Source organism: Bos javanicus, chromosome 19 (assembly GCF_032452875.1).
Source record: "Bos javanicus breed banteng chromosome 19, ARS-OSU_banteng_1.0, whole genome shotgun sequence".
NCBI classification, from domain to species: Eukaryota; Metazoa; Chordata; class Mammalia; order Artiodactyla; family Bovidae; genus Bos; species Bos javanicus.
This window is the reverse complement of record NC_083886.1, coordinates 39,891,051-39,912,883: the sequence shown is the minus strand read 5'-3', so window position 1 is coordinate 39,912,883 and position 21,833 is coordinate 39,891,051. Positions and strand designations below refer to the sequence as shown.

Below are 21,833 nucleotides of genomic sequence, written 5' to 3'. Positions count from 1 at the left end.
TTTGAACTCAAGAGTCGAAACCAGTCCCTGGTCAAACTGGTTGGCAGACCGGTTCCCAGGCTGCCTGCTTCCACCCCAAGCCTCAGGCGGGTGCTGGGTGGGAGGCTGTGGTTCCCTCCTGACCTGAAGGCTTTTCCTCAAGTTCTCCCTAGAAGGGGGTTGAGTGGCACCAGCTCCTCCTTAGGCCAGGTTCTCCAGACCCACCGCAACCTCCCGTGTCTACATCCCCTCCTCCCTCGCTTAGAAGCAGTCTTCACAGACCTTGAAATTCTGCCTTCCGCCATGGACTGTGTGGCCCATTCCAGGACCGAGGAGATCTGGAGGTGGGGGTGGGGTGGGGGTGGGCACTGGGTAGAGGAAAAGCGTACAATTCCCCCATCCTTGGCACCCCCTCCAAGTTATATTCTAAATTCTAATTAACCAGCTCTCAAACCTGCCCACACTTTCAGCACTGAGTCTACATGGTTCAGCTTCTCAAGGCCTCTTGAGTTCGTCTTTGCCTCCATCCTAAACAGCCCCTGTGTCCCTGGGCCTCAGGTGGACAGTCCTGCAGAGGCTCCCCATGGCCCAGAGTGGAACCCACTTGGCCTGGCCCTCCTAGTCTGCACGTCTCTTCCAAACTCTCCCTGAACGTGCACACAAGGCGTTTCTCTGCTTGCCATCCTTGGTATGGAAGCTATCTAAGAGGACGAGATTAGGAATGGTCTCCCCACCCCCTGAGTAAACCAAGACAAACTCCTATTCATCCTTTAAGGCCCAAATTATTATGCCCCCTACTCCCCAGAGAATTGTCTTACTCCTACTGGGCTTCCTCACATGCTTCTATTTAACATGCCATATACCATGATTAAGTGTGTGCATACACATATACATATATGGTAATGTAATGATCCAGTCACGTATTTGCCTCCCTTAGAGAATGTTAGCGCCTTGAGAGAAATAGCCTATGATATCCCTTGTATGCAGAATCTAAAAAGAAATGAAACAAATGAACTTATTTACAGAACAGACTACAGACTTAGAGAAGGAAGAGGATGAGGCGAAAGGATAGTTAGGGAGTTTGGATCAACATGTACATACTATATTTATTTAAAATGGGTAACCAATAAGGACCTATTGTACAGCACAGGGAACTCTGCTCAAGGTGATGAGGGAGCCTGGATGGGAGAGAAGTTTGGGGGAGAATGGATACATGTGTATGTGTATATATATATATATATATATATGATTGAGTTCCTTTGCTGTCCACCAGAAACTGTTACAACACTGTTAGTCAATTATACTCCAATATAAAATAAAAAGTTAAAAAAAAAAAAGTTAGCTCCTTGAGCCCCAAGATGTCTGTCACTGATACAGACCTGGCACATAGTTAGTACTTAATGCAAACTTTAAAATACAAATAAGAAATATAAGTATTGTCTTTAAGAAATTCTTAATGCAGCCACTTGTCCCAGGTAAATGTGAGAGAAAACCCATTTATTTCACTTCTGGCTGTTTCAGCTATGCTCACTTGGGGATCTATGAGAATGAAGGATATTGTTTTGTAAGGTTCTCCTAACTCTCGTGAGAGGTATACACAGCTGTCCCAGGAAGATTTCTAGATCTGTCACTTTCTCCGAAAGCCTGGTTGAGAGTCAGTGTCCAGTCCAGAAGATACTGAAGAGGCTAAAAAGTTAACTGAGGTATTGGGAAAATAGTAGAAGGACGATGGGATGAGCACTAGCTTGGGGACTGTAACCAAGGGTCAGGACACTGTTCCATCTGTACAGGAGGAAGGGACTTGTGCTGAAAATACGCACTCCCTTCCCCCTCTCACCCCACACCACCCTGCTTCAAAATCCAGGCCTTTCTGATGTGTGCAATCCAGAGGGGGCAGAATTATGTTCTCTCAGCTCCACTCTGGAGAAGGCACCCCAGTGGGTGGGATTTAAGCAGATGCCTACGTGACCTGCCCTTCAGAGAAGGCCAGCAGGGCCAGGTACAGGAGCAGAGGCCCGCCTCAGCTCCCCATCCTGGGAGGGATCAGCCTGGGAAGCTAGGCCCAACCCCTGACCTTTGGTAGGTTTATTTCTGGGAGGAGCAGGGTTGGGAGAGGAGTTTGAGATAAGGCTATAAACTATGACTATCCCTTAAACAGATCACCCCCACAAGGCTGCTGTATTGTTTTCTAGAATTTTCCAAATAGGAACATGAAATGTGCAAGTTTTCCGAAATGTGTCCTTGTTGGCTAAAGCAAGTTGAAATACACCTAAGGGAGTCTCAAGGACCTTGGTGCCCTGTTAGACATGCATGGGGCCCCACTGGGTTGCAGATCTAACCTGGCCCAAAAGATCATTCCTAGTTTATTGACCTCTGCCCAGGGAGTAGATCTAGGCTCCAGGGATATTTATTTCCCAAAGCAGGGAGAAGGGAGGGCCTGCCATCCTCCTCAGCACTCCCCTTCCTCTGGAAGGCCAGGAGATGAGAGTTTGGGGGTGGCCAGCCTGGTTGAAGGGCAAGTGGGGCAAGGCCACAGACTGGTCCCTGGAAGCTATACCAGGTGCAGCCAGGAAGATGGCAGGGCAGGTTTGAGGTGAGTGTTGAGGTTGCCACTGGAGGGGCTGCCATTGCTCTCCTTCAAGGAGACCTCAGTGGGCAGTGGGAATACGAGCAGCCAGTGTTCATGTGGACTGTGCAAATACTTAGAACTCTGAATCCTCATTGCACTCTGAGATAGAGCCTCTGAGTGGGTTCACCGACTTGCATCCCCACCAGCAATTTTCCTATCACTCTTTGTATTAGTTCTTTGTGGCTACTATAACACATTACTACAGACTTCGATGGATTTAAGCAACAGAAATGTATTCTCTCACAGTTCTGGAGGTCAGAATTCCAAAATCACTTTCACTGGCCAAGACGAAGGTCTTAGCAGGGTCATGATCACTCTCGAGTCTCCAGGGACAGTTCCTTGCCTCCTCCAGCTTCTGGTGCCTGTAGGCATTCCCTGGCTTGCGGCCACATCACTCCCCTCTCTGTCTCCTTCATCCTCACGTCACTTTCCCCTCTTTCATGTTGTCTAATCTCTATCTCTCTTTTATAAGAATACTTGGGAGAGGGACTTCCCTGGTGGCCCAGTGGTTAAAAATCCACTGGCTATTGCAGAGGACACTGGTTGGATTCCCAGATTCCCATGAAGCAACTAAGTCCACGTGCCACACCTACTGAAGCCCAGACCCTAGAGCCCGTTCTCCAAAACAAGAGAAGTCACCACAATGAGAAGCCTGTGCATCAGTAGGCCCTGATTGCTGAAACTAGAGAAAGCCTGGGGGCAGCAACAAAGACCCAGTACAGACAAAAATAAATTAAAAAAAAAAAAAAAAAAGAATACTCGGGAGAGTATGTAGGGTCCACCCAGACGATCCAGGATGATCTTAATCACATCTGCAAAGACTCTTTTTTCAAACAAAGTCATATCCACAGGTTCCAGTGATTTGATGTGGACATCTCGGCGGGGGCGGGGCGGGGGACTGGAAGATGAGTTTTTTGTCCTACCACACTATTCATTTTGACCATTTCCGTACTGTCAGACTGGTAGTGAGTGTGCCAACCAGAATACCCTGCAAAGAAGGACTTACTGCCTTCCTCAGCTGCTGGCCTCCAGCTGTCAGCTCTTCCAGGGTCCACGTCAGCTGCAGAGAGCATCTCTCCCAAGGGCCTGCCCTTCTAGGGATGTCAGGTCCAGCCATTTCAGCCCCATGAAGGACATGCTGAGGGGCCGTATTCACTTCACTAAACTGACGGAAGTTCTGCAAGGCCTGCGTTACAGCTGGATTTCTCTCTCTGCCGAATCCTGCTTCTGTCTGGTTCCTCTCACAGGAAGTGATCCCTAGTAAGCATCTTGCCCCTTAAACTTCACCTACTCTGGAGAACACAACCCAGGACAGAGACATTAACATTTTTGCCAATGCGACGGAAGTGAAGTGATCATTTTTGTGTTTTATATATTTACTTTTCCCTAGAGCACTGGATTGTGGCTTCCCAGGTGGCTCTAGTGGTAAAGGACCTGCCTGCCAATGCAGAAGACGTAAAAGATGTGGGTTCGATCCCTGGGATTCCCTGGTGGCTCAGAGGTTAAAGCGTCTGCCTGCAATGCGGGAGACCTGGGTTCTATCCCTGGGTCGAGAAGATCCCCTGGAGAAGGAAATGGCAACCCACTCCAGTATTCTTGCCTGGAGAATCCCATAGATGGAGGAGCCTGGTGGGCTACAGTCCACAGGGTCGCAAAGAGTCGGACACGACTGAGCGAATAGTCTCTAGCATGCTCTAGTGCATTGGATTGAATAGTGTCCCCCAAACTCAGGTCCACCTGGAATCCCGAAGTGTGACCTTATTTGGAAATAGGGTGCTTGCAGACGTAATTAGTTAAGCTGAGAACATACTAAATTAGGGTGGGCCTTAAATCCAAGGACTAGTGTCCTTACAGGAGGAGAGACATGAAGGGAGAACGCCATGCGATGACAAGAGCAGAGGATGAAGTGATGCAGCTGCCACTCAAGGAACAGCAAGGACTGTCTGTAGCCACCAGAAGCTGAGTGAGTGGCAGGAACAGACTGTTCCTCAGAGCCTGTGGAAGGAACCAGCCTTGCTGACACCTTGATGTTAGACTTCTGGCCTCCAGAACTGTGAGAGAATACATTTCTAATTTATTTAAAATTTTATTTTATTTCATCCGTTTATGTTTAGCTGCACTGGGTCCTCACCACTTTTTCAGGCTTTCCCAGTTGCAGTGAGCAGAGGCGGTGCCCAGGCTTCCCATTGCGGTGACTTCTCTTGTGGAGTGTGGACTCTAGGCACGCGGGCTTCAGTAGCTGCAGCGTGAGGGCTTGGTGGTTGCAGTTCACGGGCTCTAGAGCGTGGGCTCAGTAGTCATGGCGCACGGGCTTAGTTGCTCCAAGGCATGTGGAGTCTTCCCGAACAGGGGATCAAACCCATGTCCCCTGCGTTGGCAGGCAGATTCTTAACACTGGACCACCAGGGAAGTCCTTATTCTATTTGTCAATATTTATTTATTTGGCTGTGCTGGGTCTTAGTTGCATCATGCAGTATTTTTAGTTGCAGCATGCGGGATTTAGTTCCCTGAACAAAGACTGAGCCCAGGGCCTCTGCACTGGGAGCCCAGAGTCTTAGCCCTGGAATACCAGGAAAGTCCCATATTTATTATTTTAAAGCACCCTAAGTGCAGCACAGTGCTCAGTCACTCAGTTGTGTCTGACTCTTTGGGACCTCATGGGCTGCCCACCAGGCTCCTCTGTCCACAGGGATTCTCCAGGCAAGAATATTGGAGTGGGTTGCCATGCCCGCCTCCAGGGGATCTTCCCAACCTAGGGATCAAACCCAGGTCTTCTACATTACAGGTGGGTTTTTTACCATCTGAGCCACCAGGGAAGCTCTTTAAAGCACCTGTTTGGTGATAAGTTGTTACAGCAGCCCCAGTTAATCAGACACTGAGTTTCTAGTAAGACTGAGAGTCTTTTCACACATGTATTGGCCATTTGGGTTTCCTGTTCTCTAAAAAGATCCTTTCTCAATACAGAAAAACATCTCCACCTGCCCACTGTTGTCCTTCTAGCACTAAAATAATACAACTGCTTTTATGGATTCTTGGGCTCTTTGCACAACTCTATAGCTTGACAGATATCAGCTGCCTATTGGTTGGGAAATCTGATCTACAGGATAAAATTTCAACCCTTCGTCAGGGACCTGAGTGTTCCTTGTGGTCTCATCTTGCCAGTCTCTTCAACCTGATTTCTCTTCCCATAAATATCCCACAATAGACTTCTTGTGGAACAGCCATGCCATCTCTCACCTATGTGCTTTATCCATGTTACTTACTTCCTCTTCCTAGGATGACACCCATCTCTTACATGTCTCTCCTCCATCCTCTCCCTCCTCCCACAGTTCGTTCCCATCCTACCAGACTCAGCTCAAGTATTACTTCTCCCAGGAATCTGCTCTGACGGTTTCCACCCGCATCTCATGCCTTTACCCCCGAGTTGAGATGGATACTCCCCCTTTTCTGTTTCTTTAACCCTCTAAGCATCCCTCTTATTTTGTCTGTATGGATTTTTTTAAGCACTTACTATGTATGGGCACAGAGTTAGGCTCTGGATGTGCTGTCATGGGATTTAAAATGTGGTGGGCCTCTCACATATCATACAGTCATTTCCTTTGAGGGCTGAGACCGTGTCTTCACGTTAAGGTCTCCAACACATTGGCAAATGTATTCAGTCGCTCAGTCACATCTGACTCTTTGTGACCCCATGGACTGTAGCCCTCCAGGGTCCTCCATCCATGGAATTTTCCAGGCAAGAATACTGGAGTGGGTTGCCATTTCCTACTCCAGGGGATCTTCCTGATCCAGGGACTGAACCCACGTCTCCTGACTCTCTTGCTTTGCCAGGCGGATTCTTTACCACGGAGCCACCTGGAAGGCCCATCTTGGCAATAGTGCTTGACAAATAGGGGGTAACTAACACTGAACAGAATGAGAAGGGAGGCTAAAGAGGTGAGAGGTGTGGCAATGGGCTTGGTTTTCCTCCCGTGAAAGAGCAGATTCCCTCCACCCGCCATGATGGGGATGAAGAAACCATGGAACGCAGGGGCAATCCTCAGAAGATGACACGTTGAACCCAATTCATGAAACTCCCCAGTGAGTTATTTTCCCTTAGACGACTAACAAGGAGAGGGCATGGTGGCCAGGGTTTATCATGGGTCCCAGAGCACCACCCAGCTGACTGGCACCTCATGGGCCTTCTGGCTTATGCTTAATTTATGAAGCTAACCAGCCCTAATATCTTCGCCTGAAATTCCTCCCTCGAGCTCCGAGTGACTCCAAGTCCTGAGCTGTAGGGGGAGGGGTGAAGAAAAGAACCAGGGCATGCACAGCCCTCCCCCCAGACCGAGTGATCATGGTCCCCACTCACTGCTAAATACCTCCCTGCATCCGCTGCATCTGCTCTCATTCCGTCCTCCACAAGCATCCAGTAAGCAGCTGACACTCAGTGTCCGGGTCATACCAGGGGCTGGGGTCCCAGAGATGAACAGGCCTGTACTCCCTGCCCACAAGGTGCGCACTGACTAGCTGGGGAGACAGACTGCAAAGACCAACCCAGAGACTACACTGCAACCAGCAAGAGGCCAGCTGAGAATGCTGAGTTTTCAGAGCCTTCAGCCCAGCAGGCAGATACACCACACACACACACACACACACACACACACACACACAGCACAGTCAGTGTTGCTGTGAGCAAACACACATAAGACATGGACCATAAAGTCATAAACATATGGTAGATAAAATAAATGGATTATTTGAATGTCAAGGGTAAGCCTTCCTTTTATAGATATTGCAAGAACATAAGCAATGGACCTTCTTGCCCAGAATGGGGCGTGGTAAGAAAGAACTTTGGTAAAGGCCAGGAATTGCCAGGGTGGGGGTGCTGACTGTCTGACACAACATCAGGGGAGAAAGTGGGAATTGGGCCGAAGAGGAGGGAGGAAGAAGCCTGCGGCTGCAGTGGCCCAGCTGCGTGAATGCAGCAGGCAGGGCTGCCAGAGAAGCCACATCCCACGGAGAACAAGAATGCGGGCGGGGGAGCCAGACAGGCCTGGGTTTGGATCCCAGCCTCACCAACTACCAGCTCTATGATCTTGGACAAGTTACTTAATTACCTGAGCTTTGGCTCCCTTGCCTTTAAAACCTGGCTAATAACAGTACCCAGATTATAAGGTTGTTTGGAAGGATCAAATTAGATAAGGCTTGTAAAACATTTAGATCTACACTGGCATTGGGCACAGACTATCACTTAATAAGCAAGCTAACAACAAAGGATGGCAAGGCAGCCCGCATACACAGCACCCCGGGGCCCTGTGCTTTCCTGTCTAAATCCTCCATAGGCCTCCTAGCTTCTCCCTCACCTTCCTAAGTGCTACCCCTCCCCCGACAGCACCCCACCTGCTAAATCAGCAGAGAACTGAGATTCACAGTCAGAGCCTTTCACAGCCTCTCCCTGTCACTATCCAGAGGATGGGAGCCCCAAGGATCTCGATGCCCTAGAGGCCAGACAACTTGTGTGCTTACCTGCCCATTGGCCCTGAGCCTCTCGATGGCCTCAGAAAAGGACAAACAGTGAAGATACTGCACAAAATCCGCACCCCTACGCTCTCTGGGGCCACCACCCTGACGCTAGCACCTGGGCAGAGCTGTTCTCAAACACGCTTCTTTCTGCATGAGTCACCTGGGGTGCTTCGAGGGGGTGGGGGTGAAGTGCTGGTGGTCTCTGCCTCTACCACCTTACCAGGGCTGGGCCTTCCAGGCTCATCCTGCCCTGCCCTGCCCTGCCTGTTGGTTCAAGGAGGAGAGATGCACCTTGAGGGTGGGGCAGGGCCATGCTTCTTGGGATGTCCCAGGGAGCCAGGAACACATAGTTGGAACCCAGTAAGTTTGTTTAATCATGGGGAAGCTCCAGCCATTCCTATAGCCTGAGTCAGGACTCTACAATGGGAGCCAAATTCCCATGAGAGAGCCCTGAAGAGGCTCTTAGTTCTGCCCTATGAGCCATTTTTATGGAAGACTTTCAACCCCTTCTATAACAATAATGATTACTGTTTCACAGACACACACAGAGTTTGCAAATAATGAGAAAAAAAATCTATGAAAGTATGTTGTAAACTATAAAGAGTTACATACATCTAGTGGGTTTGTTTATTTAAGCTTGTAAATAGAAATACCCTGAGATGGTCAGGATGTTTTATCTCCATGTTGAGGAAACCGTGGCTGGCAGAGAGCTTATCAAAATGGCCCAGGATCTCATTGGGCAGGAATCTAGGTCTTCTCACTGCCCTATCACATCACACAGTTCAATAAAAAATTTACTAAGCCCCAAGTGATGTGCTGGGCACAGGTGGTGGGGGAGATGGGTCACTTAGAAAGACTCAAGCAGAGCCTCCTGGAGGAGTTAACAACCTGGAAGGGGAAGGGTGCAAAATGGCACATCCAGCCCTGTGAGCCCCCTTGCCCACCCTCTCTCTTCTCTCCTCTCACCCTCTCTCCTCTGCACTTCTGGACCCATCTCATGCTCTCCCTCAGCTTCAGCCACAACCTGGACTGCAGATGAGTCAGTCTAGCTCTCCAAAGCTGTATCTCCAGCCCCCTGAAATCCAGAGCTGCAGACCCAAGTGCCTCCTGCACACTTCTCACAGGGGAGACTCCCTGGGCCACCAACCCCACAAGTTCAAAGCTGAGATGCCCTCCTCCTCACCCCCTGCAGGATGCTCAGCATCCCGCATCCCTGAATTAGGTGGGGGTCTCCCACTCAACCACCTATGCGTCACCCTGCTGTCCCACTCTCCAGCCACACAGCCAACCAACTGCCAAACCTGTCCATTTGCCTCCAAACCATCTCTGAAATCTAGTTCTTCTCTTCCTCCTTATGCCATTGTGTCAAGTCAAGCTCTAACTCTTGCATAATAACCTTTTAACAGTCTCCTTGCCTTCAGCCTTACCTCCCACGAATCCATCAGTCTCTGCAGGCAGTTTGTACAGGTCCCTCTTTGCCTCAAGCCTCAAAGCCTTGAAACCCTCCAGTGGTTCCTCTCTCCCTGCAGGGGTGAAGTCCAAGTTCCTTCCTGAGATGATATGATATGATACCACCCTTCCGCCTTTACAGTCCCTTCTCCAGCCAACCCCTGCCTCAAACATTTCATGGCACAGAAGCTGGCCTGTCTGAAGGGCCGGCTTCATAAGTGTGAGACCTATGCAGTTTATATATATATATATGTATATATATATATATTTATTTGGTTGCACTGGGTCTTTGTTGCTGCTCACAGGCTTTCTCTAGCTTCAGAGAGTGGTGCAGGGGCTTCTCAAAGTGGTAGCTCCTCTTGTTGCGAAGCACAGGCTCCAGGCACACCAGCTCAGTAGTTGTGGCTCCCGGGCTCTAGAGCACGGGCCCAGTAATTGTCACACAGGTTAGTTGCTCCGAGGCATGTGGCATCTTCCCAGACCAGGGATCAAATCCAGGTCCCCTGCAGTGTCAGGTGGATTCCTATCTACTGCACCATCAAGGAAGTCCAGTTCATAATTTTTAACAAGGGCATTTTAATTATACACTGGACTCCTGCAGTTATCGTGCCAGTCTTGCCTGCCTGTTGTTCCCTGCACCTCGTTGCAAAGCCTGCAAAGCTTTGTACAGTCTACTCCACCTGGAACACCACTCCCACATCTCCCTCTTTCTGCAGCTCTTCTTTTAACACTCAATTTAGGTGTTATCTTTGGGATGCCTCCTTTGACCCTCCTCCCTCCCGATCCCTGCCCTAATCACATAGCACGTAGCAGGTGTTCAACACTTGTCTATTACATAAATTCAGTGAGAAGGTAGTGTGTGACAAAAGTGCCACAGAAGACTTCTAAACCATGACCCACGGTAAAGTGAGGCAATAGGGCGTTTCTAAAAAGACTCTTCTTGAGAGTCTCTTGGACTGCAAGATAAAACCAGTCAATCCTAAAGGAAGTCAACCCTGACTATTCCCTGGAAGGACTGATGCTGAAGCTGAAGCTCCAATACTTTGGCCACCTGATGCGAAGAGTTGACTCATTAGAAACGACCTTGACGCTGGGAAAGATTGGGGGCATGAGGAGAAGGGGGCGACAGAGGATGAGATGGTTGGATGGTATCACCGACTCAATGGACATGAGTCTGAGCAAACTTCGGGGGATGGTGAACGACAGGGAAGCCTGGAGTGCTCCTATTCATGAGGTCGCAAAGAGTCGGATATGTCTGAGCGTATCTAAACCACATCAAGGACCTCTAGGTTCCTCAGTAGGCGCTAGGACCCTGTCGGTAGACTCGTTAATCTTTACGCAGAGGGCTCCGTGCCTGCCTGGCCGGCAGCGACTGGGACCAGCTCCAGGGCGCCGCCTGCCGGGATTATGCCGCCTCTACAGCCCTTTCCTGGAGCCCCGGCTCCCGCCAGGTCTTGAGCCCGCCTCGCGTCTCCCATTGGCTGGCTCCTCTTCTCCCGCCCTTCCCGGGCTCAGCCACTCGGAACCCCGGGGTGGGTGGGGCTTGAGGCCTGGGATGGAGCGCGCGTCCCGATTGGCTCTGAGGAAGGCGGTGACGTGGCCAGAGAAGACCCATCTGTGCCTAACCCGAGGCTCAGCCACAACAGCACTGGATTAATGGTACGTGGGGCGTGTCCCGGTCAGAGGCCGGAAACGGAAGTGAAGGAAAGATGCAGGTGGGGGAACAGCAGCTGGGGAAATGGGGGGCTGCCCTGGGGCCCCTGGGCTGAGTTCAGCCGGTCCTTTCTTGACCTGCTTCCTCAGGCTCTCTCCGGGGGGCGGCCCTCCCCGTCCCGTTGTGCTGGCCCCGCAGGGTGACGGTTGGGGGGATGAAGTGAGCGCGCGAGTGGCTTGTCCGCTCGCAGCACTCACGCACTTTTCCCCGCCGTGTTTCCCGCCAGGACCATCAGCACGTGCCCATCGACATCCAGACCAGCAAGCTACTCGGTAGGAGGGGCGCCCCCGCTCAACTACCTGTCAAGGGGAGACCTGGCCCCCTTGCCCTCTGTCACCAACAGCGGAAGCGCCGACCACTCGCTGTGTTCTGTGCTCCCATCTGTGGCTGGCTGGACCTGCCTCAGTAAAAGGAGCGGGAAGGAACCACGCTTAGAGTCTATACTTGACCTGTGTTTTCTGTTTTAACGTATAAAACATGTTGTCAATCATATCTTTCAGGGACAGCAGAGAGTTAAAGGCTTACCTTAAAGGTGTTCAGCTGCTGAATGGCAGATGTGAAGTTAGAACCTAAGTCTGTCAGGTTCCAGTATTGTATTATGCTGGAAAAACAATTTTCTTCCTTTTTATTTTTTCCTTTGATTTTAGGAGGAAGAGGCACATAGGTCCAGTCGAAAATAAAACCTTTTAGTGGCCAGGCCATCTCCCTGGTGTCTGTATCGGGTCTATATACCTCCTCTCCAGTTCAGAGCCAGGGAAGGACCTCTTCACTCTGACCCCTCTAGGGCGGTGCACCGCTCCTGGATTTTTAAATGGTCTTTGAGTTTAATTGTTTTGATGCCAGTCGTGTCATTAAGATGACATCTGTTTGACTATGTCATCCCTTTGCTTCTACTTCTGTGACATCTACATAGTTTTTGTTTTTGAAGATTTTAGTGGAGTGCAGCAATGGGAATGTAACTGATAACTAGTGTGGGCTCCCAGCGTTTGACCAATTAGATTTATTAACAAGGGCAAGGTGGCCACTTAGTGGAGCATCTTTAACTTCATTTCGAATTTGTCCCAGCTCTTCAGGACCTGTACACTCTTGATGTACATGCTTGTTATTGGTCCCAAAACCCAACCATTTATTGAGGGTTTATTCTATACCAAATGCTGTTTTATGTGCTTAACATTATGAAAATGAAGACCACTACAATTCATTGAGCCCTTGCCATGCGCCAGGCACAACGTTCAGTGTTTTACCGTTTGTACTCAGTATATTTATCTTCCCCATTTTACATGTAGAGAAACTGAGGCACGGAGAGGTTGAGAGACTTGCCCAAGAAAGTTGGTAATTAGAGCCAGGACCAGCTGACCACAAGTCTTGGTCTTAGCTCTCTCCTATGAGGAAATGTACATGGCTCTTATGCACCTATACCCTCAACTAAAAACAGGTCTGGCCCAGAATCCAGGAGGTCAGTCACACTGGTATTCATATGTGCAGGATGGTGCTTCCCTGGTAAGAGTAGTCCAGTGTTATTTAGTCCTTAGGGGCTTTGCAGTTGTTCATTCATCTGGTATTTGGTGTAACCATCTTGGATTTTTCATTGTCATGGTTAATCCCAGCCCTGAGAAAGTATAAATTGAATGGCATCCTCTGTCAGTAAGAAAGATATAATTATCCAGGGAAGCAAAAATATCATGGAGAATTTAGAGTGGTCCAAAGTGGCACTTTGATGTCTGGACCCATTCAAAGCTTTCCTTTACTCTGTGTTGAGGCAGTTACTTTATAAAAGTCACATTGTGGATAAAGTCAGGTTGCTGGAATCTATTTAGCCCCAAGGATTCCTTTGAGCCTGTCTTCATTCCCATCTTCCTGTGACCCCCCACACCTTAACCAATATGAGTACAACTTTTAGCCAATGCCTTAGCATATATCACCTGAATGAGTGATGCAATTTTGGCCATGGGAATACTATAATTTGGGTTTGTGCTATAGACTGGCTGGTAGACAGAAGGCACTGCAACCTGAAATGGCAGAGTCTGGTATTGACCATCCGAGAGAAGATCAATGCTGCCATCCAGGACATGCCGGAGAGCCAAGAGATTGCCCAGCTGCTCTCTGGATCCTGTGAGTGCTTCAGGACTGCATTACTGGACCCTCCTCTTTCCTGGGGTGGTATATATCTGCTGAGCTGTTCCCTTTTCTTTAGTCATAGGACTGACCTCTAAAGAAAGAGAGGCTTTTATTTGGGGTATAGATGCTGGTTTATTTCAACACAGAATGATGAAGGGGAGAGCTGTGCCCTCTAAAGTTACTGGCATATACATGAGTCAGCCATGTGTGGTGACCGCAGTGGTGGATTAGAGACTGTTATTTTCAAAGTCTTTGTTTTTCTTTGCTTTCCAGACATTCACTACTTCCACTGCCTAAGAATTGTGGAGCTTCTCAAAGGCACTGAAGCCTCCACCAAAAATATTTTTGGCCGGTACTCTTCACAGCGAATGAAGGCAAGTATGGATGACGGTGGTAACGCGCAGCTGGAGGCATCCGGTCCAGGGGGTCAGAGGCTGTCTGGTCTTGCTGAGGATCCATTGGAGATATCCCCGTGGAATATTTCCTCAACTTTCTCTCTGTCCCCATAGTTCATGCCAAAAGTAGATCCTGAAAGTGAAAGTATCCGTCTCTCAGTCGTGTCCAACTCTTTGTGACCCCTACCCCTGGGTTTACATTTGCTTTGGGAATTGCTCGTTGGCACCATACTCTTAAAGTGAGTGGTCTAGCCAGCATTATGAAGGAGGATGAGGATGCAGAGACTGGGAGAGCGTCCCCTGTTGGGGGATTGAGCTGGGATGTGGCTGCTCTCCTGGCTCACTTCCTGTTTCTTTTCTTAGGATTGGCAGGAGATCGTAGCCCTCTATGAGAAGGACAACACCTACCTAGGTAAGGGGCCCAACCTGGGAGTCCCAGTGTCCACAGGGAGGCTCCCTCCTCGAAGTTTGAGACACTGGGCTTCTAGGAGGTACAGTTCATGTGAGAGGAGAGGCTGGTGTGTAGATTTTGGGAGGTGGGAAAATAAATTTCAATGAGTATTGGGAGGAGGATGACCACCAGGCAGGTTGTGGGCATTTGGACGGGTGCTTATGGGTCTTCTGCTGGTCACCTCTTGATGACTAGCTCCCCCGGCACCCCTCTGCTCCACTGGGCAGAAGAGGCACAGGTTGACCTGGGGCCTGTATCAAGTGCCTGAGAGAATAACTAAAAGGCTGACTGTAGTTTGGGTTGTATTTGCTAGCAGTGTAAATAATTATAATAGCTGCTGCTGTTGCTGCTGCTGCTGCTAAGTCGCTTCAGTTGTGTCCAACTCTGTGCGACCCCATAGACGGCAGCCCACCAGGCTCCCCGGTCCCTGGGATTCTCCAGGCAAGAACGCTGGAGTGGGTTGCCATTTCCTTCTTCAATGCATGAAAGGGAAAAGGGAAAGTGACACGACTCTTAGCGACCCCATGGACTGCAGCCTACTGGACTAATATTGACCAAATATTAATACTTACTAAATCAAGGAATTATACTTGTATTTTATATGAATTCTCTTAATTCTCATGATAAATATTACTATCCCTGTTTTATAGTTGAGGACTGGATTGGAGAGGTTAAATGACTGTCTTAGGTTCCACAGCCAGGAAGGGGAGGAGCTGGGAGGTCAACCCCCGTTGCCACCAGGCCAGGGTATTGCGCATGTCCTTGGGGCGTGCCTGCGTTAGGTGTGGGGGTCTGGAGTGAATTTCCTGGGCCCATCTTTCTCAGTGGAACTCTCCAGCCTCCTGGTTCGGAATGTCAACTATGAGATCCCCTCCCTGAAGAAGCAGATCACCAAGTGCCAGCAGCTGCAGCAAGAATACAGCCGCAAGGAGGAAGAGGGCCAGGCGGGGGCTGCCGAGATGAAGGAGCAGTTCTACCACTCGTGCAAGCAGTACGGCATCACGGTGAGCAGCCCAGGTTTCCTGCGGGGGACGCATGCCTGGGGCCTCTGTCTGTCTTCCTGGGCCCAGTGCCTTTGCTTCTGCGGAGGGCTTTCCTTCTCTGCCGGTTGGGCCCTTCTTGGGCCAGTTTCTTGCCCATCTTTAATCTTCAGGCATTGTCTTTAATACGCTGGACTCCACTACCCACCACTTCTGTCTAAGCCCACCTCGTGGATCCTCTCTAGGGGGACAATGTCCGAAGAGAACTGCTGGCCCTGGTGAAGGACCTACCAAGTCAGCTGGCCGAGATCGGGGCGGCGGCCCAGACCCTGGGCGAAGCCATTGACCTGTACCAGGCCTGTGTGGGGTTTGTGTGTGAAAGGTATTGAGGGCCCTGGCTTCTCCCCTGTGGAGGAGGGGCGGGGACCATCGAGCTGCTTCCCCGGCTGTGCTCTCTTCTCCACTTGTGCTCTCCCCACGTGACACTTGAGTGCCAGGCCCAGCGGTGGGCCTGGCCTCACAAGGGGCAGCAGGAGGGTCAGCGGCACGCTCCATTGCAGCCCCACAGAGCAGGTGCTGCCGATGCTGCGGTTTGTGCAGACGCGGGGGAACTGCACGGTGTACGAGTGGAGGACGGGCACGGAGCCCTCGGCAGTGGAGAGGCCACACCTCGAGGAGCCCCCTGAGCAGGTGGAAGAAGACGCGGTAAGACAGGCCGAGTGAGAGCCGCTTCTTCCCCTCGTACACGGGTCAATCCTCCCCCGTCCCCTTTGAACTTAGAGTCCAGAGGGAAGAAAGGGGTGTTCCTGTGAGAGAGACTGTAGGTGGAAGGGCCCAGAAGGCCCTACTCCTTCGTTTTTCTGGCTTTCTTGAGACCACAGGGTATACGAGTGCTGAAGAGGCCCAGGAGGCTGGTCAGCTTTGAACTGGGAACCCTTCAGTCCCCTGAGCTCTCTGAAGACAGACTCTCCTTTGGGAAGCTTGGAGGCCATTATGTTTGAACAGTGTGCTGGTGCTCCCTACTGAGACCTAGAAGAACTTGGCAGGCCCCTTTTCTCACCCATCTTCTTTGAGCTAACACTTTTTTTCCCTTCTAGATTGACTGGGGTGACTTTGGGGTGGAGGTGGCTTCTGAAGGGGCTGACTCTGGCATCTCTGCCCAGACTGCTGGAATTGACTGGGGCATCTCCCTGGAATCGGATTCAAAGGTTGGGATGCTCTCTCAGTCCATCTCTCTTGAGGACTTTCTGTGATTGCTGTTTTGGTGATAAGAAACATGTTGGGAATTTTCTAGTGGTCCAGTGGTTAAGACTCCATGCTTCCACTGCAAGGGGCAAGGGTTCAATCCCTGGTCAGGGAACTGAGATCCTGGGTGCCTTTCAGTGTGGCCAAAGGGAAAAAAAAAGTTTTCTCTCTTTCTCTTCAAAGACATCACTTGAAGTTCACAGCTCTTGGACCACATATAGTTTGGGAGGAGGCAGTTTCCAAAGTGACATGTCAGAGTTTTGACCTCTTTCTCTTGGTGTTTGGGGCAGGTGTGGGGTATAGGCAGGTGGTACCTATATGCATGGGCCCCACTGCCATCTTTGCCACCTCCATCAGGGCTGCAGGTTCTTCATACAGTTGAAATGTGCCATCATTGGGCTTATTGAGGGCTTTAGTTTATCCTGGCTCCCTTTGCTGGGGAAAGTTCTCCCAACACTGCAGGGGTTCTTTGCTCTCCACTCAGGAAGCTGGGGGTGATGAGATAGACTGGGGAGACGATGCCACTGCTCTGCAGATCACTGTAGTGGAAGCCGGAACCCAGGGTGAGTGCGTCGCTCCCTGAAACCCTGGCAGAGGGTACCCCTGTGTCTCTAGAAGCAAAGAAAAAGTACGCTGCCAAGACTGCGCTTCTCATACAGTTACCTGTTTTTTTTTTTTTTTCAAAATCTTGTTGATGATGTGAGTGTAGTGGATAGAGAAGAGTTCTTAAAATGAAGCCTAGAAACTCTCAATGCTTTGGATATCGAATGTGGGTCAGCCTTTGCCTGGGATGTTCCGAGAGGGCTAACAGCCTCTGAAGCCTGACCTGGCCCCAGAGGCTGTGACCGTGATCTGAGCCACTAGAGGGCAGTGCAGGATGAGACTTGATGCCCACCAAAGGGAAGGCACGCTTGGTTCTTTGGAACTCAGCTCTGTGGTCCTCCTCACAGACTGCAGTTGGCTCTTGGTGCCTGATTAGGGCTGCGACAAATGGGAAAGGGTGACCCTTCCTTCTTGGGTTGGAACAGGAAGTGGCTTTAGTGTAGTGTCTGTGTCCATATTAATGCACCAGGACTTCTCAAACCAATGGTCTTGTCTAGTCTTTAGCCACTTTATCACTTCTCTCTCTTCCTGGCAGCTCCCGAAGGTGTTGCCAGGGGCCCGGATGCTCTGACACTTCTTGAATACCCTGAGACCCGGAATCAGTTCATTGATGAGCTCATGGAGGTACTTCTGTCTCTGGATGATGTGCGGGGAGGCCCGGCACTGGCATAGGTGGTATTGCTCTAGACACCTGACCTGACCCTCCTGTTTCTGTGAAGGATGCAGAGTGCTTTCAGTGTTCCAGAGCAGGGGCACTCCCATTCACTCTGGAGCATTAGGATGCTTCCCATTCATTCCATTCAATGGACTTCCCCGGTGGTTCAGTGATAAAGAACCCGCCTGCCATGCAGGAGCCACAGGAGACACGGGTTTGATCCCTGAGTCAGGAAGATCCCTTGGAGGAGGGCATGACAACCCACTCCAGTATTCTTGCCCGGAGAATCCCATGGACAGAGGAGCCTGGCTGCAGCCCACAGGGTCGCAGAGTTGGACACAACGGAAGCGACTGAGCACATCTTCACTCAACAGTGTTTATCATGTTTATCATCCTTCCTAAACCCCTGGCACTGTCTGAGGAGACGGAGCAGAAAACAAGGCAGAATCCTTGACCTCGTGGAGCTTGTGGTCTAGTGGGGAACACAGGCAGGAAACAAAGCACGCAAGAGAAATACGCAGCACGTTAGGTGTTAACACAGTGCCATGGAGAAGGAGAGCTGGAAAGGGAGATGGGGCTGCGGGAAGGCCTGTTTTTATGATAGTGGTCCAGAAGGCCTTGTTGCAAAGGTGACCAGTAAGTCAAAACCTGCAGAGAGAGCCACCCCACGTCCGGCAGAAGAGCCTTCCAGGCAGGGGGAGCCACACAGAAGCTTGGAGGCAGAAGTGTCCTGCACTCGTGATGAACAAAGAGGCCGAGCAGGGGAGCTGGGGGAGTAGAAGAGCTCAGAGAGCGGAAGGGAACTGGGAGCTGCTGGGGCTTTGGAGCAGTTTGTGTCTCATGTCATCCCTGTGGCTGAGGTGTCTGGCAGCCCACAGTAAGAAGCTGGTGTTCTTGGACCTTCTTTGTGGTACTGGGAAGCTGGGGCCTGCCTTTGTTAATTTCTGAGTCTGTCCACTCCTCAGGCCTGCTGGCAGGGGAGGGTCTCATGGAAGGTCTTGTCCTCACCAGTCTAGTTCAGGTTTCCATGGGTGGATAAAAGTGACAAGATACGTGACTGGTTCTCAGATTCTGCCGCCTTTTCTTAATCTAGGGCTTCTCAAACATGGATTCCTGTTCCCTGAATCTCATTTTTCCCATGAAAATACCTTCATTCAGCAGAGAGAACCCCTTGAATCTCTGCTTCATAGTTATCTGATCCATAGCCTGGGAGGAGGAGCGGGTGGTCCTGGGTTAGGTAAGGCCTGAGGCAGCAATGAGGGGCTGAAAGGTGATGGTGGAGGCTGCCCCAAACTCCCGCCTTACAGTTGGTGAGTTTCTAGCAATAGAAATGCTCAGAGCAAATAACTGCTCCTCTGTTGTTCAGTCACTAGGTGCGTTAGTCGCTCAGTCGTGTCTGACTCTTTGTGACCCCATGGACTGTAGCCCACCAGGCTCCTCTGTCCATGGAATTCTCGAGGCGAGAATACTGGAATGGGTTGCCATTCCCTTCTCCAGGTGATCTTCCTGCCTAGGGATTGAACGTGGGTCTCCTGCATTGCAGGCAGACTCTTTACAGTCTGAGCCACTGTTCATTTGCTAAGTCGTGTCCAGTTCTATACGACACCATGGACTATACCACACCAGGCAGTCCCCTACTGTGCCTCCTCCAGAATCCAACCCTTACCTTATTCTTTATTTTGAGCAGGCTGAGGGCCTAGCTTCCGAGTTCTTTTCTCAGTTTGAACCAAATCCTCTTTTGTCCTCAGCTCGAAATCTTCTTGTCCCAGAGAGCAGTGGAGATGAGTGAGGAGGCAGACATCCTGTCTGTGAGCCAGTTCCAGCTGGCTCCAGCCATCCTGCAGGGCCAGACCAAGGCAAAGATGGTCGCCATGGTGTCGGCACTGCAGGATCTGATTGGCCGGCTCACCAGTCTTCGAATGCAGCACCTGTTTATGATCCTGGCCTCACCAAGGTCTGGCTTTCCCCTTGATGTTGGGCTATTCCAGGGCATGTTGCAGGGCGCTGCCATCTTGGGCGGCTCTGCCTCCTTGTTTCCTCCTCTCTGTGACCCCTTGGACCTCATCCCTGCCTCCCATAACTGCACCACCCCAACTGGGGTTGGGGGTTCTCTTTGGGGCAAGATGGGGTGGCTTGAAATATGCGGGCAGAATCTGCATCCTGGGTAGGATGGGGAAGTGGGAGTGGCATTCCATACAAGGAAGGACTGATGGATGTGAAGGCTGAGCGGCCAACAGAGACTGAGCCTCCCCTGTTCTAGCAGTTGGATGGGGACACCCAGGCTGCCCAGAGACACCGAACACTTACGTGAATGCCCTGCCCAGGTATGTGGACCGAGTGACTGAGCTCCTCCAGCAGAAGCTGAAGCAGTCCCAGCTGCTGGCTTTGAAGAAAGAACTGATGGTGCAGAAGCAACAGGAAGCCCTCCAGGAGCAGGCGGTTCTGGAGCCCAAGCTGGATCTGCTGCTGGAGAAGACAAAGGAGCTGCAGAAGCTGGTGAGAGCAGAGAGGCGAACCTGCCCAATTTCCGCAGAGCGAGGCCCCTTTGCCTTCTGCCTCCTGCCCACCCGGTATCACTGTCTTTCAGATTGAAGCTGACATTTCCAAGAGGTACAATGGGCGCCCCGTGAACCTGATGGGAACCTCTCTGTGACCTACTACCGTTGTTCCTGCCCATCTTCTCAGCGTTCAGGATGGAGGAGGGACAGCGCGGGGCCCTTCCTGGTGAGAGACTAAGCCGACTGGAGGATGGAAGGCCCCATGATGGAACTGTCACACGGATGGTGATCTCAGCACTCTGTACTCTCTGCAGGAGGCTATCTTGATGGTCCTGTGGCCCCTCAGCCTCAAGTCACAGCTTCTGCTCCTCCTTGTTAATGTAGTTGGACTTTAATAAAAGAGAGATTCTTGTTTCCCTACTGACAGTGCCCGTCTCTGGGCCTGGGGTTGAGGCTGTGTACCCATTTGCATGGGGTTCTTGATCCTGTGAGGTACCAGGTTGGGGACTTTTTCCTCTTTGCCTCTGGTGGCAGGGAGGCCTCACAGATTAATATCTACAAACAATTCAGCAAGGGGCTCTGGGGTAGCTGTCAGCCAGGGCCCTTTCTCTCCACGGCCAGGCCCAGACTGCCCCACTCAGGCCAGAAGCCCAAGGGGAGCAGTCAAGTGGCAGCCTCGTTGGAGCCAGCAAAGCTGTATTTTCCTTTTAATCACAGCTTACCTCCAGGCAGAGGGAAAATGCGGTTTGGGAAGGAAGGGTCTGGTCAACAAGGTGGAGACAGGAGCTGTCACCTTTGCTAGCTGCCTGCCCACTTCCCACCCATAACTGCCTGCTCTGTGATTGGGTACAGCCCACACTAGGCCAGCACCCCTCTCCCCGGCCACCTACCCATCCCCATTTCCCAGGAAGGTAGGGGTTGGGGGTGGCCAGCAATTCGATTTTAATTTCATAGCAGAGCAGTTGATTCATGGCTCTTTGTCGCTGGCGTTGACTCCCGTAATGACTTTCCATCAAAATGAAAAGTGGAGTGACACCACTCATTATTCCTGCTGCTTGTTATCTCAGTTCTGGGGAGGGCCGCCCCCTCCCTGCTGCCTTTCAGCCGTCCTGGACAGTGAGTGATGGCCCCTATTAATCACCGACCCCGCGGACTCCGGCGGACACACGCTATCCAGAGGAGAGAGAGATAAGGCCGCATGAACTGCTCGAAGCCGCTCCTATCAATTAATGTCAGCCCATCGCTTCCCCCCAATCTTTGCCTGTTCACCTCCTTTTGGGGGGATTGGAAGTCTAGGAATTGAAAAAGGAAAGACATTGGTGTGGAATGTCCAGGTACAACTGTCCTTGGAATAGAAGGGCTTTGGGGCCTGAGCGGGCGTGTCCCACCCTCAGGCACTGTGAAGCCTCGGCTGGGGAGCTGCCTGCGGCTCTGGGGTCTTTTCTCTCTGAGAGAATGTCGGCTACCTCCTGCCCCACCTGTTTGGCTGCTGGCTCCCCCGGCCTTCTGACCTACCCCTTGCGGCCGCCATCAGCTCACTGAGGCATGCTACCCTTGCCCACTAATGTCCCTCATCCAGTCACCAGCTGTTACACAGGCTCTTTGCTCA

At 51.0% G+C, this 21,833-nt stretch overlaps 1 protein-coding gene across 3 annotated transcripts; it reads left to right on the top strand.

Annotated features, from left to right (window-relative positions):
• Positions 1-11,024: 11,024 nt before the first annotated feature.
• Positions 11,025-20,644, top strand: CDK5RAP3 (CDK5 regulatory subunit associated protein 3). Of its 3 annotated transcripts, none has more exons than XM_061391533.1 (14): positions 11,025-11,224; positions 11,506-11,551; positions 13,260-13,391; positions 13,671-13,771; positions 14,156-14,204; positions 15,069-15,247; positions 15,469-15,605; positions 15,784-15,928; positions 16,321-16,431; positions 16,953-17,031; positions 17,607-17,695; positions 19,475-19,680; positions 20,051-20,222; positions 20,314-20,644. In XM_061391533.1, exons 1-14 carry the CDS (start codon positions 11,222-11,224, stop codon positions 20,377-20,379), a joined length of 1,515 nt encoding a protein of 504 aa, XP_061247517.1. In that variant the 5' UTR covers positions 11,025-11,221; the 3' UTR covers positions 20,380-20,644. The 3 variants fall into 3 exon arrangements, with proteins under 3 accessions (XP_061247517.1, XP_061247516.1, XP_061247515.1); XM_061391531.1 differs by having other exon boundaries at positions 11,182-11,280; XM_061391532.1 differs by lacking the exon at positions 20,314-20,644 and having other exon boundaries at positions 11,179-11,280; positions 19,990-20,165.
• The last annotated feature ends 1,189 nt before the right edge of the window (positions 20,645-21,833 follow it).